At 37.1% G+C, this 12,619-nt stretch overlaps 1 protein-coding gene across 2 annotated transcripts in view; it reads left to right on the top strand.

The window, feature by feature from the left end:
• MYOF (myoferlin) overlaps nt 1-12,619 on the top strand; it is a 313,269-nt gene that overhangs the window by 141,252 nt on the left and 159,398 nt on the right. For both annotated transcript variants that reach the window (XM_053692421.1, XM_053692420.1), the window contains exons 14-16: nt 2,486-2,554; nt 5,384-5,427; nt 11,649-11,731. In XM_053692421.1, the coding sequence (XP_053548396.1) occupies nt 2,486-2,554; nt 5,384-5,427; nt 11,649-11,731 (196 nt within the window). The remainder of the gene's footprint in view (nt 1-2,485; nt 2,555-5,383; nt 5,428-11,648; nt 11,732-12,619) is intronic.

Genomic DNA, 12,619 nt, shown 5'->3' with positions numbered 1-12,619 from the left:
TACAACGGACTGGTAATTGATACTTGATCGCTCTTAATCTGTACACCGGGACACCATGTGTAGAGTGTCCCCTAAATTGCTCACCTTTGTTAACCTGAGAGTTGTTCTCATTCTGTACCGTACTCTGTTTGTTTGACGATCTTGTTGTATAACGCTTGAATATATTTTCAATAAAGCTCTCTTTAAATAAAAAAAAAAAAAAAAAAAAAAGAGTAATCCTAGGTGAGCTCAAGAGCGTGCACGTGTCTCTGGCCATCTGGCTGCAATGTTTGCAACATTGTTTATAGCAATGTTTTATACATAGATACAAACACTGCTGCCATAAAGTGCTAAAGACACGTGCACGATCCTGAGCTCATATCAGCCTACCTAGCTTTAAAGCGAATGTCAACTTTCAAGAATGAGAATCCGGCTTTCTCCAATCACAGCGTTGCCTCAGAGCCGTGATTGGAGGATGCCGTATTCGTCATTGCTCACGTAAGAAGAGACGAGCGTCAGGAGGGGGAATTGCTTCTCCGGCTTCAAGAAGAAAAGCTAAGTATTTTAACAAAACTGGTGAAATGTAAACTTTCATGAATGAAAGTGCCCCTGTTTTTAATTCATTCTTGAAAGTTGACATCCACTTTAAACAAAGCAAATTTGATAACAAAATGTAAGCTCACTAGTTCACCTGTCCTGCTGATCATTTTATGTAAAGGTGGTTTACAGTGACTTAAAGGCAGGGCCCTCTACTCTTATGATTTATTTAAATGTCTTGATTATTGTACTCTATAACCATATACCTACAACACGTTGGTGGCTGCACAAGCTATTGCTTGTGCAATAATAACTGGACAGCAGATGCTACCTGCTCCCTTTGATAAGTATGAGTTATTGTCCTTGCTGCAGGGCTGATTTCAGTGTAAAATGTAGTAATATATGGAAATCTCACTGCTACCCACTTCCCACATGAACCCTTAACTGTAATTTAACAAAGCAACTGCATAAACTAAACGTTGTTGTTTGTACTTAATGCAGAGATTGGTAAACAAATATTTTACTTGTTAGGTTTTCAGACTTAATGGGACATTCCAGATAAAATTGGAATTTACATGGATGCATTTCTGTTTTGAATAAAAGCATTTTTGTAATATAGATGTATTGGCAAAATTGCTTCTAAGAAAAGCTATAGCTGTTTCAAATGTGTATTTAAGTATGCACCGTGCACCAGCATTTGTAACACAGCACTTGATCAGAGAGCCTAAGGTGCTTTACTGCCTGGTAATGACTCTGCTTGTTAATTGCTGACATGATAACAAGCCCCACTGGTGCTCTGAACAGCTGCAGTATTTAAAATGCTAGTGAACTGAGAATATCTAGCTATGCTTCACATGCACGTGCAGGAAAAAATGCAAACCCTAAAACAGCAATAACTTTCACTAGAAGTGTTTTTGCCAATACATTTATATTACAAATATGTTTCTATTGAAAAACGTAATTCATCTATATGCATTTAAATTTTGACCAGAATATTCCTTTGCAATACACTTGCTATAGTTATTTTACCTTCTTTTCTTGTATTTTAAAGTTGTTTCACTATAATTAAAGGGACATAATTGTGAAAACTGGAATGTCTGCATTCCAGTTTTGAAAAGAAGCATTTTAATATATATTTCTATTAACGGAAGGGAAAAAAAAACCTTCTTGGAAAGAGAAGGAATTGCACCAGCATACACACATAATATACATGCGCTGTGCAAAGGCATTAAAAAACCATGCATGCTCATAGAGACAGCGATAGCTTGAAAGATGCAAATGAAGTAATCTCTGTCATGATACACATGAAGCACATTTGATAATACAAGTATATTACAAAAATGTTTTTGTGCAACATTGAAATACGTTCATGCACATTTTAAATTTTAATCATTATGTCCCTTTAAACATTTTAAGGGAAACTAAAATTTGATTGTCATGCCCTTTAAGGTTCTAAGTGGGATATGCAGTGGGTGGAAAGTCTCCCCAGCTGGATGGTCGTGCAGCAAACTCTATAGTTACTTTTAGTCCATTTATGTCCCTTTCCCATAGCGTTGTTCTGGCTATATACCTTAGTATGGTATTTATACTTATGTTTTAATTTTTTTCTTGGTTTTATATTGGTAAATTTAAAAGTTAAGTTTAAATTTTAACTTTAGGATTGTGAGTTTATTTTGAATTGTTGGAGTGGATTATTGATTTGATATGATATCCAAGTGAGTGTCTCTAAATATTTGCTTTTTACTCTCCAGTCTTGGGGTTGAAGTTGTAATATTCTGATATTTAATGATATTAGGCACCCACCATATTATTTAATAGTGAAGTACTATTAGTACATTTGTAGAGTGAGTATTGTGGGAAGATGGTTATAATAATGACTTCATTTATTGGTTATTCTTGAAGGTTTAGCTTTTTTCTCTTATTACATTTTAAAAACAACTTAACCTTTCCTTGTTTTTTTTAATTGTAGGTTTGTACCAACAAAATTGAAAAAAATGCAAATCCTGAGTGGAACCAAGCAGTCAATCTCCAAATAAAGGTAAGTGTTCCTAATTTCTTTAAATATCAGTACAAGCCCCACTCCTGTTAGTGGCAGCTTAAAGGGACATTAAACCCAATTTTTTTTCTTTCGTGATTCAGATATAGAATAACATTTTAAACAACTTTCTAATTCACATCTATTATCTAATTTGCTTCATTCTCTTGATATTCTTTCCTGAAAAGCATATCTAGATAGGTTCAGTAGCTTCTGATAGGTGGCTGCACATAGATGACTCATGTGATTGGCTCACCAATGTACATTGGTATTTCTATAACAAAGGATATCTGAAGATTGCAGCAAATTAGGTAATAGAAGTAAATTGGAATATTGTTTAAAATTGTATTCTCCATCTGAATCATAAAAGAAAATGTTTGGGTTTAATGTTCCTTTAATAGAGTTACAAATCCCATGCAAAAGTAGCTAAGGATCTTATGCTGTTACTCTTTAGTTAAATGTATCAAAATGTGGCTAAACCATGGTTTCTTCTGCCAGCCACCCTTTAAAAACATTTAATAAAATACAAATGTAATTGTTCTATGTTTGTTCAAATTACATTGTACTTAAACTTTTTCATAGTATCTGAAAGAGCAGGAACATGACATGCAAATTTCTCTTTTGTGATTCAGACAGAGCATACAATGTTAAATAGCTTAACATTTCCCTTGATCTAATTTGCTTTGTTCTGTTAGTATGCTTTGTTGAAAAGCATATCTAGGTAGACTCTGTAGCAGCAGCATTATTGGGAGGTAGCTGCTAATTGGTGTATGCACATATATGCCTCTTGTCTTTGGCTTATTAGGTGTGTTCAGCTAACCCCCAGTTACTGCTGCTTCTTCAACAAACGATACCAAGTGAACAAAGCAAGTTTAATAATAGAGGTAAATAGGGAGAACCAAAAATGGAATGTTCTATCTGACTCCTGAAAGAAAATTGGGGGTTTCATATCCATTTAAACACAATGAATTGCTTTTTTGAGCAAAAAAAATAAAAATAGATGTAAAGTACAGTTTTGTTTTGTTTTTAAAATTGAAATAAATCCAGCATCAGTGTACGTCCTGCAAATGGATACTGGTAACTTCCTAATAAGGCTTATGTGTAAATGCTGTTTTCTCATATCAGTGATTGAAGATTTTGAACGATAATGTGATTTTTGAGAAAGAACTGAAATGGCATGGAATGCATAAGACCTTTAGCCTATAGACTATAAAGTCAGTATCTACACCTTTTTTTATATATATATATTTTGTCACATACATGTGACGTTTTATTGAACACAGGGAACTTTAAAATATAGGGACCTAGAAATGGGAGCAGTTGACTGCACTGTGCTAAAACTGTCTCTGGGTGGATTTTAAAGGGACATAATACTCATATGCTAAATCACTTGAAACTGATGCAGTATAACTGTAAAATGCTGACAGGAAAATATCACCTGAGCATCTCTATGTAAAAAAGGAAGATATTTTACCTCACAACTTCCTCAGCTCAGCAGAGTAAGTTCTGTGTAAAAAGTTATACTCAGCTGCTCCCAGCTGCAGGTAAAAAAATGAAGAAATGAACAGCAGCCAATCAGCATCAGCAGTGCTGAGGTCATGAACTCTTTTACTGTGATCTCATGAGATTTCATTGTAAACTTCCCTAAACTGAATAGGGAAATAACATGAGTGTGCACAAGGCTCATCCCTTCAGCTGTCCCAGGACAGACATACTAATATGCTGCTTAGAAATCCTTTACAATGGGAGGTGGGTACTGAGAAACTTTTGAGGTAAAATATCTTTCTTTTTTACTTAGAGATGTTCAGGAGATATTTTCTAGTCGGCTTTTAACAGCTATGCTGCATCACTTTCAAGTGCTTTAACATTTGGGTATTATGGCCCTTTAAGTTGTAGGGAAATTGACCATCTCCCTTATTTTAAAAGGGATCTGTAACTAAAAATTTTTTTTTTCATGATTGTGATAGAGCATACAATTTTAAACAACTTTCCAATTTCCACCTAATTTGCTTTTTTTTTGGTGTCCTTTGTCGAAAAGCAAATCTAGACGGGCTCAGTTGCAGCAATTCACTACTGGTTCCTTAGTGCTGATTGGTGGATGTACATACATGCCTCTTGTCATTGGTTCAGTGGATGTTTTCAGCTAGCTCCCAGTAGTACATTGCTGTTCCTTTAACAAAGAATACCATTAGAATTAAGTAACTTGTATAAAAGAAGTCAATCAGAACGTTATTTACAATGGTATACTCTATCTTTCTATTATCAGTGAAAGGGCTCACTTAATCTGAGGGGGGAAAGTTTTATAATCAACTTTAAAGGGACATAAAACCCACACATCTTCTTTCATGAATTAGATAGGGCATACAATTTAAAAACAAAAAAAAAAAACTTTCCAATATAATTCTATTATCAAATGTTCTTCGTTTTCTTGCTATTCTTCGTTGAAAAGCAGGAATGTAGGCTTAGGAGTGTGCATGTGTCTGCAGCACTACAGGTATATGGCAGCACTTTTGCAATAATGTTATACATTAGCAAGGGCACTAGATGGCGGCACTATTTTCTGTCACATAGTGCCTCAGGCATGTGCCCTGCTACCTACCTAGGTATCTCTCCAACAAAGAATAACACGAGAACGAAGCAAATTTGATAATAGAAGTTAATTAGAAACATTTTTAAAATTGTATTCTTTATCTGAATAATGAAAGAAAAAAATTGGGTTTTTATGTCCCTTTAAAGTGATAAAATGCTGCAGCCTCTTGCGTTTTTTCTAATGTTCCTATAAGTTATGTAAGCTACAGATATTTACAATGCTTCTGTATATTTGTTTTGCAGTTTCCATCCATGTGTGAGAACATAAAGCTAACTGTTTATGACTGGTAAGTTCTGGAAATCATCTGGTGTTGGATAGGTTCACTGACGGCAGCATATGCACAAGTATTTACTGTTGGCATAATTCTTTATTTTGTAAATAAAGCAGACACATTTCCCCCAGACAGACAAACAGACATAATTTGTTTTTAGTACATAAGGTTGTAGTGTACCTGGGTGAAAAACCCCCCTATATTTATGTAATCATCATGGTTCCTACAAAACAGATAGGGCCAGATCACAAGTTGAGCATTATTTAATGCTCCCTCTCATGTGTTAACTGCGCTAGAAGTAAGCTTTTTGTGTGCGTCGGGTTGTGTTCGTATTATGAGTTAAAAGTAAACTGTTTTTGCAGACGAGCACAGATAGCCGAACCTAGAATCTCTCGCTCTCGCTCTCGCTCTCGCTCTCTCTCGCTCTCATTCAAAAACAAATCAGTGACCAATATAGCCACCTTTCTTTGCAAGGACACTCAAAAGCCTGCCATCCATGGATTCTGTCAGTGTTTTGATCTGTTCACCATCAACATTGCGTGCAGCAGCAACCACAGCCTCCAAGACACTGTTCAGAGAGGTGTACTGTTTTCCCTCCTTGTAAATCTCACATTTGATGATGGACCACAGGTTCTCAATGGGGTTCAGATCAGGTGAACAAGGAGGCCATGTCATTAGATTTTCTTCTTTTATACCCTTTCTTGCCAGCCACGCAGAGTACTTGGACGCGTGTGATAAAGCATTGTCCTGCATGAAAATCATGTTTTTCTTGAAGGATGCAGACTTCTTCCTGTACCACTGCTTGAAGAAGGTGTCTTCCAGAAACTGGCAGTAGGACTGGGAGTTGAGCTTGACTCCATCCTCAACCCGAAAAGGCACCACAAGCTCATCTTTGATGATACCAGCCCAAACCAGTACTCCACCTCCACCTTGCTGGCGTCTGAGTCGGACTGGAGCTCTCTGCCCTTTACCAATCCAGCCACGGGCCCATTCATCTGGCCCATCAAGACTCACTCTCATTTCATCAGTCCATAAAACCTTAGAAAAATCAGTCTTGAGATATTTCTTGGCCCAGTCTTGACGTTTCAGCTTGTGTGTCTTGTTCAGTGGTGGTCGTCTTTCAGCCTTTCTTACCTTGGCCATGTCTCTGAGTATTGCACACCTTGTGCTTTTGGGCACTCCAGTGATGTTGCAGCTCTGAAATATGGCCAAACTGGTGGCAAGTGGCATCTTGGCAGCTGCACGCTTGACTTTTCTCAGTTCATGGGCAGTTATTTTGCGCCTTGGTTTTTCCACACGCTTCTTGCGACCCTGTTGACTATTTTGAATGAAACGCTTGATTGTTCGATGATCACGCTTCAGAAGCTTTGCAATTTTAAGAGTGCTGCATCCCTCTGCAAGATATCTCACTATTTTTTACTTTTCTGAGCCTGTCAAGTCCTTCTTTTGACCCATTTTGCCAAAGGAAAGGAAGTTGCCTAATAATTATGCACACCTGATATAGGGTGTTGATGTCATTAGACCACACCCCTTCTCATTACAGAGATGCACATCACCTAATATGCTTAATTGGTAGTAGGCTTTCGAGCCTATACAGCTTGGAGTAAGACAACATGCATAAAGAGGATGATGTGGTCAAAATACTCATTTGCCTAATAATTCTGCACTCCCTGTGTGTGTATGTATATATATATATATATATATATATATATATATATATATATATATATATATATATATATATATATATATATATATATATATTGTGCAAAAAAGACAGCACTCACTGATACAAAAGATTAAAAAATAGGGATAAACATGACGTTTCGATGCCTAAATGGCATCTTTATCAAATGTCCCAAAGATAAGTAAGATGGTTCCTAAGAGGTTACATCAGCTATGTGATGTTCCAATGTGAGCATAAAGATTCTGGCTTTCTTTTCTCTCTTTGTCAAATTGGTAATCAGTATAAAGAGGCTGCTATCAGTTGTTTCTGATCCTCTTCGCGCCGCAGTGAGAGCGGTCCGTCACACCCACACAAGTGTTGATTGGTTGAGGTGTCATGTGTCAGTCCCAGCAATCTTTTCCTTCTAGTCGCATGGCTAATTACCATATCAATGCATGGTTCCATATCCTCCGCCCTCCATTGATGCAACCAGCCAATCTCGTGGCTCTGTAGAATTCGAACGTCATCGTGCACACCCGCCAGTTATGCCTTGCATGCGATCAGGGCCAATCAAAATAAGGACCTTTTTAAAGAATGAGCGTTCCATATGATTCTGGCATAACGATGCCGTATTCAGCGAACATAAGCCTCATTAGGTCTCAGATGATTTTCGTGCATATTCGATCCTCACGTTCCTTATCATGGGCGGAGTGTGTATCAGCCTTATGTGGTAAGATAGATTACGGGGTATAACACACATATATCGCGGGTATACCCCTCCACATTCTTTGTACTGCACCTTAGTGAAGGAGTGACAAGCTCATGTCGGGAATGGTGATATCATGTGGGGTGGCGGACCCTCTTATACTGCTGTGTGAATCCACTCAACATCCGATAGTATGAAAGCCAGAATGAAAAAAGAAGAAAAAAGAAAAAGTTAAACACATAGTTGGAGCTGAGTCCATTAAAAAGTCCCATATAATATGTTAGTGGCAAAAGGAGGATAGTATGTTATAAATGCTGGAACAGAATATAAGGAACCTTGCTTATTCAATAAAAGGTCCAAAATCCAGTTTAATGTTAAGTCCTTTTGGGGACACAGTGTCCAGCATATAAATCCATCTGGACTCCAGTTGCAGCAACATTCTAGCTCGATCTCCCCCTCTTCTGGATGCAGGCAAATGATCAATGATCATGCAACGTAAACTTGATATATGGTGTTTATATGTGGCAAAGTGTCGAGCCACAGGAAGATCAGATGTCCCTTGTTTCAATGCCTCTCTAATGGAGCATCTGTGGTTAGCCATACGATCTTTGAACGGGGTGGTCGTTTTTCCCACATAAAATAAGGAACAGGGACAAATCAATAAATAAACGACAAAGGAGCTGTTGCAATTCAAACGATGGCGGATAGTGTATCTTTTATTTTTATGCGGATGCTGGAAAGAGTCCCCTGTCTGCATGGAATTGCAATTAACACATTCCCAACATTTATAACATCCATTTTTGCGCGATTGAAGCCATGTATCATCTTGATTGGGACCTTTATGGTCCGTTTTGACAACTAAATCTCTAATGCTTTTGACACGTCTATATACTACTCTAGGTGGTTTTGTTTTCCAAGCTGCTAGACTTTTGTCAGTTTCCAACAGATCCCATCTTTTATGTATAGAATCACGTATAGTGGTATGTAGAGGAGTGAATGTAGTGATAAAATTTAATGTTCTATCATCCATGTCAGTTGTTGTTCTGGCCTTTATAAGTGTCTCTTGATTGGACCCAGTCAGCATCTGTCTTGCCATTGTGATGTCTCTTTTGTCATAGTGTCTTGCTTCAAGTTTCAGGCACATAGAGTCCAACTGTGACTCTCGAATTATTGGTTCAGAGTTATTTCTGATCACTCTAGTGAGTTGGGAGGAGATAATGCCTTGCTTCTGATGCCGTGGATGGTAACTAGAGGCAAGTAACAGCGAATTCCTATCAGTACTTTTGGTATATAGGGAGGTACCAAATCTAATGTGTTGTTGTGTTTTTACTTTAAATATATTAAGGTCAAGAAAGTGTATTTTATCACTATTAAATTCCATTTTAAATCTAATGGGTGTGTCCATCTGGTTCAACTGTTCCACCCACTTTAATAAATCAGTTGTACTCCCACACCAGATCAAAAATAAATCATCAATATATCTAGTATACATCTGGATGTTTGGATGTTCAATAGGTTGCATGAGATGTGATTCATACCCTAGCATGAAAATATTCGCATAGACAGGGGCCATGTTTGACCCCATGGCCGTACCTGCTACCTGTAAGTAAAAAAAACTTTTCAAAAGAAAAATAATTTTTGGTGAGACAATGCTCCATTAATTCCAAAAGTTATTCCAATGGAGGACCATTGTAATATGGACTATCCCTGTGACTATTAGATTTAAAATGGAATTTTGTGTAATCCAATCCGGTTTAGGAACAGGATGACCAAAATGACACCCGCTATGTTAGTAAACAAACTACGAGTGTAGCGTGGTGCAGAAATCATATAGAAATGAAAGTGTGGCAGGCCAGGGGGAGAGGGGTATGAGTATGACTATCAATACATTCAAAAGGGAAATCCATAGATTGAACACTATGTACTAGCTAGAGGGAAAGAACATGATGGTGAGTGTGAAACCACTACATAGTATACCATCAATAATTATTAATTATATACCCTCAATAATTAGACTTGAATATTGTCCTCATTACTCACTCTTGAAATACTGGTCAGACAAAATAGAACCCGAACTATAGGTCTATGGTCAAATAGGGATCTTAACCTTAAAGGGATAGTGACCCATGGTATAACTTCTAAATCGGGTGAGCTCAAAGTAGTTATAAGTACCAATCTAGTGATCTCATGACCATACAATAACCAAACGCTCAATCCTGTAGTATGTGCAAAAAAATTCACAAAAAAACGTGAAAGACAGATGGGAATATAAACAGGCCTAGAGATGTGATATGTCTATGTCTAAGTATTTAAATGTAGTGGACCTCATAAGCAAGTGGGCTTGCGCTAACACATAAATATACAACAATTCCACAAAGAGTATACAAAATATTACAAAATAATGACATTCCTAACCTATATAGTAATACCCTTATTATCCTTCCAGGTCATATGTATAAACTATACATTAGTGAACCATCATCTAATTGTATGCAATACAAGAGGTCTCAGACCAGGGCTGTAAGAGGACCTCATATATCATAAGACCTAGCTAAGCTTAAAGGGACACTGAACCCAAAAAATTTTCTTTCGTGATTCAGATAGAGCATGACATTTTAAGCAACTTTCTAATTTACTCCTATTATCAATTTTTTTTTTCATTCTCTTGGTATGTTTATTTGAAATGCAAAAATGTAAGTTTAGATGCCTGCCCATTTTTGGTAAACACCCTGGGTTGTTCTTGCTGATTGGTAGATAAATTCATCCACCAATAAAAAAGTGCTGTCCAGAGTCCTGAACCAAATAAAAAGCTTAGATGCCTTCTTTTTCAAATAAAGATAGCAAGAGAACCAAAAAAAAAATATAATAGGAGTAAATAACAGTTGCTTAAAATTGCATGCTCTATCTGAATCATGAAAGAAAAATTTGGGTTCAGTGTACCTTTAAGACCCTACACTCAAACATCTATGATCAGCATAGTCTTAGCCAGCAATAACAATGACTCACATATACATAACCAGCACTGCAAGATATTACATGTGGTATACAATATCAGTTCACCCAAGTCACAGTCCCAGGTCACAGAAATCAATGCCAATCAATATTGGCATTGAGTCCCTTTGGTTGGATTGTATCTAATCTAAAGATCCATCTGGCTTCTATCTGAAGCAACTTTTTCTTTCTGTCACCCCCTTGATTGAGAGGGGGTACATGATCTATCAGAATGAATCTTAGATCTTTAACAGTGTGTTGTGCTTCCAAAAAGTGACATGCCACTGGTTGATCCGTCTTCTAGGTGTCCAAAGCCACTATATATTATAACTTTTTGGTGCAATATATTTTTTTTAAATAATTTTTTTAGATTGTGTTATGAGTGTAACTTTACTTTTGTAATGTATTTTTTATGTGTTTTGTGACACTTTTTTTTTGTTTTGCAAAACCGTTATACAGAGCTCTGAGGATGCAGTTATCATTCTAGCGTAAATCTCGATTGAGCTCAAGTGATCACGTTTATTTTTAACTTGTAATACGAGTGGAAAACCTAACGCACGCAAACACCCTAGGTAGGCTCAGGAGCAGTAAAGCACTACTGGGAGCTAGCTTCAGATTGGTGGCTGCACATACAGTATATATGTCTCTTGTCATTGGTTCACCTGATTTGATCAGCTAGCTCTCAGTAGTGCATTGCTACTCCTTTAACAAAGAATAACAAGAGAATGAAGCAAATTTGATAATAAAAATAAACTGGAAAGTTGTTTAAAATTGTATGTTCTATCTGAATCAGGAATTAATGTTTTAGTTTCAGTAATGCAGAAATGAAGACTTGAACTTTACTGAAAGTAGATTATTTATTATGTCATCCAGGGATAGATTAACCAAGAATGATGCTGTAGGAACAACCTGCTTGAGTCTTTCCAAGATCGCTGCATCTGGTGGAGAATTGGAAGGTAAATTTTAAACATTTTTTTATTTATTAATCTAGAGTCAATATGTTATGCCTTGTTGTTTTTTTTAAATATCATCTTGCCAATTTGTTGCGCTGCTTTAAAAACTTTTGTAAAATATAAAATTACAAACACTAATCACTTTTTCATATTTTAAAATGTTATTGATTTTACTATTTGTGATGTTACTGTTAAAGATTATTACCAATGTAAGCAATGGTAGGGTTGCCACTTTGGCCATGCTAACCTGGGCAGTTATGAGTTACACATGCTGCAGGGAGGAACATGTATTGTACCTCTGTACAGCACATGAATAATGCTGCAGCACATGAATAATGCTGCTGGATAGCACTAGTCATGAGTTACACATGCTGCAGGGTGTGCAAAGAGGAACATGTATTGTACCTCTGTACAGCACATGAATAATGCTGCAGCACATGAATAATGCTGCTGGATAGCACTAGTCATGAGTTACACATGCTGCAGGGTGTGCAAAGAGGAACATGTATTGTACCTCTGGATAGCGCATGAATACTGCTGCTGTACTGCACTATTTATGAGTTATACATACTGCAGGGTGTGCAGAGAGGAACATGTATTGTACCTCTGGATAGCACATGAATAATGCTGCTGGACAGCACTAGTCATGATGAGTTACACGTGCTGCAGGGTGTGCTGGGAGGAACATGACTAGTGCTGTTCAGCAGCATTATTCATGTGCTATCCAGAGGTACAATACATGTTCCTCTCTGCACACCCTGCAGTATGTATAACTCATAAATAGTGCAGTCCAGCAGCATTATTCATGTGCTATATAGAGGTACAATACATGTTCCTCTCTGCACACCCTGCAGTATGAATAACTCATAACTAGCGCTGCCCGGCAGCAGT

This window comes from Bombina bombina, chromosome 9 (assembly GCF_027579735.1).
Source record: "Bombina bombina isolate aBomBom1 chromosome 9, aBomBom1.pri, whole genome shotgun sequence".
NCBI classification, from domain to species: domain Eukaryota; kingdom Metazoa; phylum Chordata; class Amphibia; order Anura; family Bombinatoridae; genus Bombina; species Bombina bombina.
Note: the sequence above shows the minus strand (reverse complement) of the source record. Positions and strands in the feature narration are given on the sequence as shown.